The 12125-nt window shown below is 39.1% G+C and overlaps 2 protein-coding genes across 2 annotated transcripts; both read left to right on the forward strand.

Moving 5' to 3' along the window:
• The first annotated feature begins 340 nt into the window (after nt 1-340).
• Nucleotides 341-1315, forward strand: LOC128331218 (olfactory receptor 6B1-like). Its single transcript, XM_053264569.1, has one exon. It carries the CDS (start codon nt 341-343, stop codon nt 1313-1315), a length of 975 nt encoding a protein of 324 aa, XP_053120544.1.
• Nucleotides 1316-5678: 4363 nt separating this feature from the next.
• On the forward strand, nt 5679-9180 carry LOC128331219 (olfactory receptor 6B1-like). Its single transcript, XM_053264570.1, has 2 exons — nt 5679-5810; nt 8199-9180. The coding sequence occupies exon 2, from the start codon at nt 8203-8205 to the stop codon at nt 9178-9180; it is 978 nt and encodes a 325-aa protein (XP_053120545.1). The 5' UTR covers nt 5679-5810; nt 8199-8202.
• Nucleotides 9181-12125: the final 2945 nt, after the last annotated feature.

Consider the following 12125-nt stretch of genomic DNA (forward strand, 5'->3'; position numbering starts at 1 on the left):
TGTAATGGCTACACTGAAGTTTTGCTTTGTTTGACAAGCGGTCCAGTTAGAGCTTCCAAAATGTAGCATGTTTATCCCTTGTTCTTACAGGTGTTTGAGAAGTGCCTGCAGGTGCAGCAAACTTTCCAGGGAAGCGCCAGTTTGGAGGAATCTGTGCCATTGGAAGAACATTTCTTTGTGTCCCAGAAGAAGACTGTTCACCAAAACGTTGCTGGGCTTATAGTGATACATTTTATATTAAACTATATACATTTTTGCACTCTTTTTGAATTCACTTCCTCTTCATCTTTCACTGCTGGTCTCAGGCTAATCTCCTTTTTTGCTTCCCCTTCCCCTGCAGATGTTTGACCCAGTTATGGAACTGGAAAACCAGACCAGAGTCCAGGAATTTATCCTCCTGGGGTTCCCCACCATTATGGAACTTCAAGTACTGCTTTTCATAATATTCCTTGTTGTATACATCCTGACAATCTTGGAGAACATTGTGATCATCACCCTAATCAGGACAAACCCTCAGCTCCACAAACCTATGTACTTTTTCCTTAGTCACCTGTCTTTCCTGGAGACTTGGTACATCTCTGTGACTGTCCCAAAGCTTCTTGTTAACTTTCTAGCAGAGAAAAAAAGCATCTCCTTTGAAGGCTGCATGGCCCAGCTCTACTTCTTCATATCTCTAGTCTGCACTGAGTGTGTCCTTTTGGCTGTCATGGCATATGATCGCTATGTTGCAATCTGTAACCCGCTACGCTACCCAGTCATCATGAGTGCCCGGCTCTGCTTACAACTAGCTGTGGGATCCTGGCTGGCTGGTTTTCTCATCTCCATGCTCAAGGTCTTTTTCATTTCCCGCTTGACTTTCTGTGGACCCAGTGTCATCAACCATTTCTTCTGTGACATCTCACCTTTGCTCAACCTCTCCTGCACAGACAGGACAGTGGCAGAGATGGTGGACTTTGTATTTGCCCTCATCATCCTCTTAATCCCACTCTTAGTCACTATTGTCTCCTATATGTGCATAATAGACACGATTTTGCATATCCCAACTGCCCAGGGAAAAAGAAAAGCCTTCTCCACCTGTGCCTCTCACCTCACTGTGGTTATCATCTTCTATTCAGCTACCCTCTTCATGTATGCTCGACCAAGGAGAATTCATTCTTTTAATCTCAACAAACTTGTGTCCATTGTGTATACTATTGTCACCCCTATGTTAAACCCTTGCATTTACTGTCTACGGAATCAAGAAGTAAAGGAAGCCCTGAAAAAGATTTTTTGTAGCTTTATTGCTGGCTCCATGGTTATTTCTAGTTCCCATTAGCTCTAATTTTCTTCACCTTTCAAAGAATATTCAAAGGTGAAAGATTATTTAAACATGGAGAAAGAATTACAAGGAGCTTTCTGGTGTCTGTGTATGTGTGTGTTTTATGTGACTTTTTTCACCCTAAGTACCAGACTATCAGATGAAAAATTAAAATTAACTGAAATTCATTTTAAACTGTGTAATTGTTCTTATCCCCATGAAATTGTTAACTTTTATATTTTAATATAAACACTTTTATATTTAACTTTTATATTGTTTTAATTGTTTTATATTGTATTTTAAATTGTGTGCACTGCCTAGGAATACACATATCAGGTGGCCTATAAATATGATAAATGAATAATAGTAAATAAATAGATTTGTTCTGTACTTTTCAAGGGGATTTTTTTTGGTAATTTGAATTGCAAAAATAGATTCGTTTTTGAAAAATAGATACTTTTTTGAGATATGTTTCCATACGATATGTTTCCAAATGAAATACAAAGTACTGGTTATTACCTATAAAACTCTTAATGGCTTAGGTCCAGGGAACCTAAGAGAGTGCCTTCTCTGTCATGAATCCTGTCACCTATTAAGATCATCTGGAGCGGTCCAGTTACTGTTGCCACCAACTCTTTTGGTGGCAACTCGGAACCGGGAATTCTCCATGGCTGCCCAAGGGCTTTGGAATGTGCTCCTTGCTGAAATAAGAGAATCTCTTTCTCTGTTTGTTTTTAGGAGGACCATGGAGATGTACACATTTTCCCAGGCTTTCAAATGAAACCAAAATTTGAAATTTTAATGTATTTTTTCCTATTCTTATCTTTTTATGAATTTTAAATTGTTTATATTTTATATTATGTTTTAATTCTGTACACCGTCTAGGGATTTCTATATTAGGTGGTTTATAAATGCAATGAATGAATGAATGAATGAATGAATGAATGAATGAATGAATTCAGTACAGTGATGAGGAGGTGACTTACTGATTGATAAAAGGGTTAGCCAATCAGTACTGTGCACAGCCGAACTCTGAGGGTGGAGTTGCTTTATGATTAACAGAATAGCTAGCCAATCAGTGCTGTGCAAATCCAGTTTCTCTTCTAAGAGAAGAGAAAGGTTCCCCCTGAGAAGTGAGCGCACTTCAAGAATGGGCTCACTGCTGAATTCATGTGGACCTGTAAACAACCATGATGATTGGGGGGGTGGGGGGTGTTGTTTTGCTTGTTAAGAATTGTTCACATTTATTCAAGGTTCTCTGATGTCTGCATTATATATTATTCATTTCATGTTAGTAACATTGAAAAATACAATTGATGAACATGTACATGGAAAAATTGGATTGTGAGCCCTTTTGGAACAAGGAAATATCCTATTTCTTTTTCCAGTTACACTGCTTGGAGACCTTTTTTTTGAAAAGCAGTGTATGAATAATAAGTAGGAGTTGCCACATTTAAGAATAAAATAAAATTTAACCTTTTAAAATTTTAATTATAAAATTTTTTGAAAACACACTTTTAAAATTTGGAAAAAAAAATTAAGATGAGAAAGTGTAAGCCAAATATCAAATCATAACTAGTAAACTTTACTGAATTTCCCCTCATCAATTTGTCTCCCAGTGGCATATTTATTTATTTCCTGCTTTTTCCAGCTGTAATTGAGAATATATTTGAAAATTCACATTAGATTGCAAACTCAAACTTAAAGCATTTGGTCCAATTTCTCTCTCCCTTTAATTCATTTTAATTGTATCTCAGAGTTTTTAATGTGGACAGATTGTTTGGGGAGAAAGTATCGTTTTTGTGGAAAGATCTTTAAGAAAAAAATATGAAATTGCAAGCTCAACCACGGAGGGTTGTTTTAAAAAAAAACCAAATAAGTTGTGTTTTAAGAAAGTTAATCATACCTAAATCCCATTGAAATTAATGGGTTTAAAGTTAGTCACAACTAATTTGTATCACTGATTTCAGTGGTGCTCAACTGAGATTTTTTTCCTTAGGTTATAAGTTTATTCGGTCGTTGACCAGCAAACATTTACAATAAACCAGTACGTATTTTACAAATAATATAACAAAACCTGGCCACAACAGAGATAATATCAGTGTCCACATTAGTTAAAAGATAATTTTAATAAAATTCATCAGACCGGCCAGGCAAATTATCTAACATAGGAGATATAAGTCTTAAACGGGGTTCACTATACAAATCACAGTAAAGAATAACATGCAAGGTGGATTCTATAACCCCTTTGCCACACGAGCAATGTCGTAAAAATAGTGGAACTCCCTTAAACCTGCCATCCAATACCGCTGTAGGAAGAACATTTAAGCGTGCTAAAGTGAGGGCTCGTCTAAATTTAGGGACAAGCACCACATCAAATTATTTAGCTGGTTTAAGATTAATAGCTTGACTCCCTAAGTATAAACCCTGCTTAATCCATGCACCTTCTTGTTGAACTTCTATATCCAGGACACGTTGCTAAACTAACTTCCTGGCGTGCTCAATTCCTACAATATGTAAATCCTCTACGGAGAGGCCAAAAAAAGAAAATTTACTCAACACAGCTCGTTTCCAGCTCGAATTAAAACCATCATTCATAGCCAAAGAGGCTAAATTTTTCTTAGGTTAAACTTAATTTTTATTGCACCTCATGACTACATAGTAACTATTTTTGGATTGCATATAATTATGGAAGTAATATTAAGGTGGTGGGAAATGGAGAAATTTCAATTTGTATGTGATTTTCACTTAAAATTGTTTTTGTCAAATGTAGACTATTCCATACTAACTTACTAGAATTCTCTTAAAAAGTGATGTACGTTTCAGTATGTTGTGTTATTCATTTTTATTATAGCAAGATGTTTCATCAATTCACCTTGATTTCATTAAAGAAGTACTATGTTTAATACTTTTATTGGACAAAATATGGACATCAATGGCAAACATTAATGCAAATGAAAAAACAACAATAGAATGTTATGTATAACTGTGTTGTTCTATATGAATGTAGCCATTATGTGATTAGTTTAAAATGACGCTTTAGGGCCAGTTTGGACAATATTTCATCCATCAGCCTTAGCACACATGATAAGGGTCGTGTATACCATGTTATTTCCTCCTTCTGGCATGCCAAGTTGCATTTTCCTAATCATGCCTCTACTTCTTTTCTGGGTTAGGATATGCTGAATTTGGTTGTGACAGGCAATTGCCACCAATCTCAGCACATTGCAAACTATTTCCTTTGAAGAACCTGATATCTGCACCTGAGTGTTGAAATGAAGTTCAGATCTCAACAAAGAGGTTAGATACAGTATGTCAAAATTGGTAGGACACCAATCTCAGCAAACAACCAATCACAGCTTTGGTAACCTAGAAAATAAGTAGATGCCTGTGAGAGATGAGGGATGTCACATGAAGCTGTGCTTCAGCCAAACTTCATGCTACATCTGATCCCACCCACAGTTAGGTATGTGCAAGCCAGCTGTTTGGTGTATTGGTGGGGAGGAGGATACTTCTTTACAAGTATAACAAGTATTGTAAAGGATTCCCTGTTACAAGTATCCCCAAACTGGCTTGTGAACTGGATCTTAGAACCAGGGCTGGTCTGATTCGAACATGGACCAGCACCCCTCTTTGGCAGGATGGGCCAGTTTGAACTCAGGCTGGTTGAACCGGGATGCCTCGATTCGAACCACAGTTCAAATCGAGCTGGCTTGCTCATCCCTACCCACTGTGGAGAGAGTTATGTAGAAAAGGATATTGCTTGGAATTCTCTCTCTCCCCCCCCCCCCCTCTCTCTCTCTCTCACACACACACACACACACAGAGCAAGTGAATAAAAAGTGGCACAATATAGGAAAGAAGGCTGTATAATCAAAATACCTTGGACTTCTCTTCCTAATTAAATGAGAGAACTACAGATTTGGAATAAGAATGTATAACTTTTACTCAAACCATCTCACAAGTAAGCACCTGGCCATATAACTGGACCCTAGCCCAAGTTCTTATATGCATTCTTCAAAATTTGAGATTGCAGTAAATGCAATAGCACCACATGCATAACTTCTGTGATCTGGAAAAGTCAAATTGCAAAGCCTAACACTGAATTAAGATCCTGCCAATTGAGTTTGCAGATGCATTCTGCCAGTCAGTCTCTACAGGAAAAAAAAAACACTTTTAACTCCCTTGATAATTTTATAGACAGGGGAATTTCATTTGAATTCTTGTACATCTGCTAACCATTAGCATGTGCATTTGTATTCCTGAGAGCATTGACATTTCTGATTAGATCACTTGGATTTCTCATCATAGATCCTTCCTAAAATAGCGGAACTTTTTTTATCAGAAGCAATGCCAACCTGGGAAAATCAATCCAAACTGTTTTTAAAGCAGTTCTTGCACAGGATTTGGACCTTCAAAATTTCAACTATAAGAACATAAAAAGAACATAACTCAAAAACACAACAGCAAGCAGATCATGTGAAGAGCTCCTTCAAGTTCACTTACAGTTCAGGTAGGAGATGCAATGATTTTTTATTTTTTATTTTTGGTCTGTTTCATGTTGCTTATCACAGTTTTGAAAATGTGAGGTAGTTATTCCACATTCTTTCCAGCACTTAAAATGATGCTTGAGAGTAGACAGAAAGTGAGATAGTAAGTGGTGAAACGGGCATATTGAAGTAGGCTAACAGACAATCTTTTTATATGCAGAGTGGGGCTTTTAAAAAGGTCTACCAAATAACGCCAAGCTGGTAATGTTTGTGGAAAGTGCATAGCCTCATTTTTGTGCTGTATTTCTCTAGAGTGAAGTCACTATGGGCCACTTTGAGGATACCTTCCCCCAAAAAACTGGCAGACTAACTAAGAGCACGCCCATCCTAACATCTTTCCTGCATGGCTCCTGCCACACTCCTTTATCAAGTGGGGTGGTAGTTCATCCAGTTATTCATTCTAGCATGACCCAGATACATGACCCAAATACTATTTGGGTCACATGTAGAGCGGTTCAGATGAAGTGCCCCCCTCATGATATACACCAGGAGGATGTCAGGATGTCCAGGAAGGAAGTTGGGTGTGGATGCTCTCAGTGGTTGCTTGGTGGGGAAGTATAATCCAAACTAGCCCTATCTCTGATTGAATCATAAGCACAGCTTTTCAAATGAATAGTAACCTCTTTATCTTACGGTATATAGCACTACAAAACATTTGATTGCTTAAATGCTCCACATAAGAAAATATCTATCTATTATACATTCATCTGCTTCTTCTTTACACATGGGGTGACAGTAATAAGAAATGTGGAAATGGTTATTCTTCGGCGGAACTGTATTCAACTTCTCTGTGTCTCAGCTTCAGTATTTTACAATGGCATAGGCAGAATGAGAGCAGAGATTTAAACCACTGAATGGGACTGTGAGGAATTTGATATTATGATTTGACCAAATTTGAGTAGACTTTTAAAAACATGTGTTCACAGGCACAGAATAGCACATGAGTTAACTCTCCTAAATTCTCAAACTGAACTATTGTAAACCTAACATGTAGTACAAACAATTTACTGTGGTGAGAGAAACACTTTCTACAGGGTTTTTCTTTTCCTACAATGTAATTCTGCACAGGTTTACCACACAGTAAATCTCATTGAATTCAATGGGACTTACTCCCTAGTAAATGCGTTCAGGTTTGTAGCCTTAGAATATCACAGTGATGGAATCAACAGCAGTCATGCTAAGAAACTGGAGAATAATCCAAATATTTTCCTTCTTCAGAATCCCAATATAATTTTGAATTTCCATAACCAGAGATTCAGCAGACTCAAACAAAACTTCAGAGTTAACCACTGCACAGATATGGAATATCTTACCCAGGAATGATTCAGTGTCTAAGAGCTGCCAACCGTGTAGTATACTTGCTGACATGATGGCAGCAGAAGTGGGACTTTTGTCAGTATGAGTTAGAGTTGGCAATGCTTAAGCTGCCTTAAGCTGCAGAAACAATCAAGAATCCATATATTCCAATAAATGCTATATGGAAAAGTCAATTAGAGTAATGCAGTATGAGGTGCTCCTCCCAGAATACTCTTAGAATGTGATTTATTACTGGAGTGGATGAGTGCAGAAGTTACTGAGCAATCATGGACCAATGAACTGAGTAAGATCATAATTTATTGCTAGATAAGGGAATCATTCAGAATACCAGCTTCTTGAAACTGTACCAGCTTATTAAGTTGGAACATTTTCTGCAAATATATTTTTGAGATTTTACATACCACTTTCTAGGGATAGCATTTTCAAGCCGTGTCCTTTGCCCAGCTGGACAACAGATATACTAGAATACCAGTGGATTTACATGTATTAATATGTAGCCAGTGGATTTACATGTATTACTATGTAGCCAAAAGGAAACAGTACTAAATAACAACAACAATAATAATAATAAAATATTGAAATTGAGCGGCTCTGGAAAAAGAAAACAATAGTGGTGCCAATAGTTGTTGGTGCCCTTGGTGCAGTACCAAAAGAACTTGAACACCATCTTGACACCTTGGGCATCAATAAAATTGCAATGCGTCAACTACAGAAAGCCACCCTTCTTGGGACAGCACAAATACTATGATATTATCTAATTTTTCTGTAGTTATCCTAGACCATTGGAAAGGCCCTGATAATTAAAGCACCAATGTAGTGGATAAGATGTTTAGCAGAATAATTATGCAGAAAAGGACAATTTGTTGTAGTTGCAACATATTTCTCAAAAATAAATCTCTTTAATGTTTATAAAATGTTATCTGTTGCTATTTCTATGAAATGCTGGTATATGCAGCTCCTTTCTAATTTGAGCTGGAATTCTTTGAACTGAGCACTACCTCATTTTCCTACCTTTGCTTTTTCCATTACTGCAGAACTATGGACCATAAGAATATGACTAAGGTCCACGAATTTATTTTACTTGGATTTCCAGCCACCATGGAAGTGCAAGTGCTTCTATTTGTGATATTCCTTGTGGCCTATGTCCTGACACTCCTGGAGAATATTGTTATAATTACTGTCATCAAAATCAACCCTCAGCTGAACAAGCCCATGTATTTCTTCCTCAGCAACCTCTCCTTCCTGGAGACATGGTATGTTTGTGTTATAGTTCCAAGGCTATTGGCCAACTTCCTAATGAAAGACAAGTTCATCTCATTTGAAGGTTGCATGACTCAGCTCTACTTCTTTAGCTCCCTCATATGCACAGAGTGTGTCCTTCTTGCAGTCATGGCATATGACCGATATGTGGCCATCTGCAATCCACTGCGCTATACTATCATTGTCACCCAACGCCTATGCATGGAGCTAGCAATGGGGTCGTGGCTAACTGGCTTCTTGGCCTCAATGTTGAAGGTTATCTTCATTTCTCGTCTGCCCTTCTGTGGCCCTAATATAATCAACCACTTCTTCTGTGATATTTCCCCCTTGTTAAATATGGCATGTGAGGATATGACAGTGGCTGAAATAGTGGACTTTATCTTGGCATTGCTAATTTTGTTGGTCCCACTCTCAGTAACTATAGTTTCCTATGGATGCATTATTGGCACCATTTTGCGTATTCCCACCATTCAGGGACGGAAGAAGGCCTTCTCCACTTGTGCTTCCCACCTAACTGTGGTCGTCATCTTCTTCTCAGCCACTCTCTTCATGTATGCACGACCAAAGAGAATCCACCCTTTTGATCTCAACAAATTGGTGTCAATGGTATACACAATTGTAACTCCCATACTGAACCCTTTCATCTATTGTCTGAGGAACCAAGAGGTCAAGGGAGCACTAAAGAAACTTTTCTGTAGCACAAGTGCCCTCCCCCAAAATTTGGTGCCAGTCAGTAATGTTGAATGGGTCACATAATTTATCTTAAGAAATATCAGAGTTTCTCTCTTTCTTTGTAATTTAATTAAAAAGAATTAAATTTTCAGTTCTATTATTAAAAGAATTACTATTTTATTAAAAAGAATTATTTATTTATTTATTATAAATTTTATTTCTTTTTGATTTTTAATCTATTTCTTTTTAATTTGCTTGCAAGTGGGGAGGAAAAGGATGCCTGAGATAGAAAATTCAAATATTGCCCCTCGTGTGATAAAATGTACTGGTTTGGATAAGAAGTTGAGTGAAATTTTGGTAAAATGTGTGACAATGAATTTAAAATAATATTCAGTACACTTGGTGGTGCAAGTCTGGAATTACAAGCCTTATTCACACATTATGAATGCCAGACATTCTCACATTTACAATCGCAAAAGCAGGGAGGATGTCCTGCCCCACGCAGGCTTGTGGTTCCATTTGTTTGAAGGGGAAGGCATCATCGTAAGTGTGATGGCCAGTGTTTTTGTGAGCTGCAACTTGGATTGCCAGAGGTTGCAGCTCACTGAAGTGCCAGCCATCCTGCTTACATGCCTTCCCCATCAGAAAAAATGAGGCTGTAAGCATGAACAGTCCAGCTGGATGTGGTGAGTGACAGCGTGGGATGGGATTTACTCTCCCCTTCTGCAGTTGTAAATGTGACCCCCACTGGTGCTCATAACATCTGAATAGGCTACAATTAACCTTGATTTCAGCTTTTGTCAATTATTTCTCCAATCTATCTATCTATCTATCTATCTATCTATCTATCTATCTATCATCTATTTTTCTCTTAAACATACCTGTCGCTAATCCCATGTGTGGCACCTCTCATGAGAGTTCGCGAGCAACTGCCAGATAGCAGTGGGGACGGACAAGCAGATGGTGGCCAGGCCAACTGGTGGGCAGAGAGGGAAAGAGGCTGCCAGGCTGACTGGCAGGCAGGGAGGGAAAGAATGGGGCTGAAGGGATGGAGATGAAATGCAGATGGGGGTGGGAGAGAGAGGGGCGTAGATGGTTTGCACCGAATCAGCTAGTAAACTTTAATAAACATATATATTTTAAAAAATTCTTCATTCTCCGATGTGATGCTACAACCTACACATGTGAATTTTCTTTTAATGGTTTTCAAATCATCTAAGTTAACATTTTAGGAGGAAGCAAAGCATTCATTAAAGAAATGAAGTTTCAAGGTGATAAAGACAAGTCGTTTGTTGTTGTTTTTTAAAAATGGATTCATATTTTTAAATGTGGTTATCTAATATGTATACAATCTATTTTTTTGATTTGATTTGTACCTGAACTGAATCACCCCCGATTTGTTTTGGGTTTGAATCTGCCCAGCCCGGTTCACCCCAGATTTGATTTGTACCCGAATTTTCTGAATCTAAATCCAAATTGGTTCAAGGCCAAAAAAAAGGGGGGGGGTTCCAGGAGCAAAAGAATAGGGTGGGTGGTAGTGTCCAATGGGTGGAAGCTTCCACCCAAATTATTCCCATCAGTCTTAATTATAACTCCTGGGGAGGCACCAGGGTGGTCCAGAGTGGATTGTGGTGGTTGGTAGTGCCCAATGGGTGCAAAGAAGCTACCACCCAGATTTCAAAGAAATTGGGCAAAGGAGTGTTTAATAATAATAATAATAATAATAATAATAATAATAATAATAATAATAATAATTTGAAGTTGGCATGTCTTTGTGGCAGATTCAGGCAGAAAAGGGATTTCTTTTCACACACACCTTTCCTCACCCACTCCAAGAGCCCACCCTACAGAGTAACATGAGAAATTAGTACTGCTGCCTGGAATACAAGTTGACTCAGTGCACACAGCACTCAGTTTACCTTTTGTTGTTCTCTCACACATTGTAGGTCCCTGTGTGTGTCTGTGTGTGTAAATGTGTGGTGCCATGCAAGTTGGCAACCCAGCAAGGGAGGCATGTGCAGGCTCGCTGGCTCATAGCAAGTGCACCTGCTTGGCTGCTGGTGCTGCTGCCTTCCACCTCACTCCACATGCAGGCAGCTGCCTGCCCTGAGGCCATTGCTTCAGTGGCTGGTGCTGTTTGGCCTCGACTGGGGGAGCTCCAGAGCCTCCAAGGCCAAGGGGGAGCGTTAGTGGCTGCCTGCCTCTCTCATTATCTGTTGCTGCCTTGCAGTTTGCTCTGCTCCATTTCCGGTGGGCGGATGGACTCCCAACACCATCACCTGTGTTGTGTGCAGGCAGGCATGGTGGGAAGCAGCTCAAGTCATCAGGCTGCTCACTTGGCCAGGCCTGCTGGGGCCCAACCACAACAGCCATGCACAGGAGTCTTGGGCAGGCCACAGGCTGGCCACACTCAACTCTTGCTTCCTGGGCGGGTCATGGATCTCTCTTCCCCAGGAGGAGATCGGGCAGGCCATGGGTGGGTCATGGGCTGGCTGCATACACTCGGCCTTCATAGCCAATCCAGACATGCTCGGTTGAATGGCGCAGCATGGGCAAGTGGTGGGCAGCGATCATCTGGCACACATATTTTAAGAATTTTGCGGGCCCAGAAGCTGTGGAGACTGGACTTCCAGATCCAGAAGTCTGGGGAGAAAGGTGCCTCTCTACATAGTTATGGTTAATGAGCTTCTCAGCATTCTGTCATTAGAAAATCTGAAAATACTATTCAATGTATAATCGAGTCAGTTTGTTCACTCCATAGAAAAACTGGCATGGAAAAATCTATCTTGAGTTAGAAACATTTTTACAAAATCATTCATCCATCTATGAGGAAATTGTAAATTAAGGTGCTCACCCTAATATCCACACCACGTGAGAAGTAAAAAAGTTCTATAGTCTCATATATTGTGCTCACAATTTGAGAACTTTTGTTGAAAATTGGTATATAAATATTAGTAGTAGCAGCAGCAGCAGCAGAGTCTATGTACCCATACTTTCCCCTTGACCTTTTAGTGCCAGAGCTGGTTAGG

The sequence above is a fragment of the Hemicordylus capensis genome, chromosome 6 (assembly GCF_027244095.1).
Source record: "Hemicordylus capensis ecotype Gifberg chromosome 6, rHemCap1.1.pri, whole genome shotgun sequence".
Classification (NCBI taxonomy): Eukaryota; Metazoa; Chordata; class Lepidosauria; order Squamata; family Cordylidae; genus Hemicordylus; species Hemicordylus capensis.

Bases quoted from the DNA above. Each gene is read 5' to 3' on its own strand.
- LOC128331218 (XM_053264569.1), top strand. From the start codon at position 341: ATGTTTGACCCAGTTATGGAACTGGAAAACCAGACCAGAGTCCAGGAA.
- LOC128331219 (XM_053264570.1), top strand. From the start codon at position 8,203: ATGGACCATAAGAATATGACTAAGGTCCACGAATTTATTTTACTTGGA.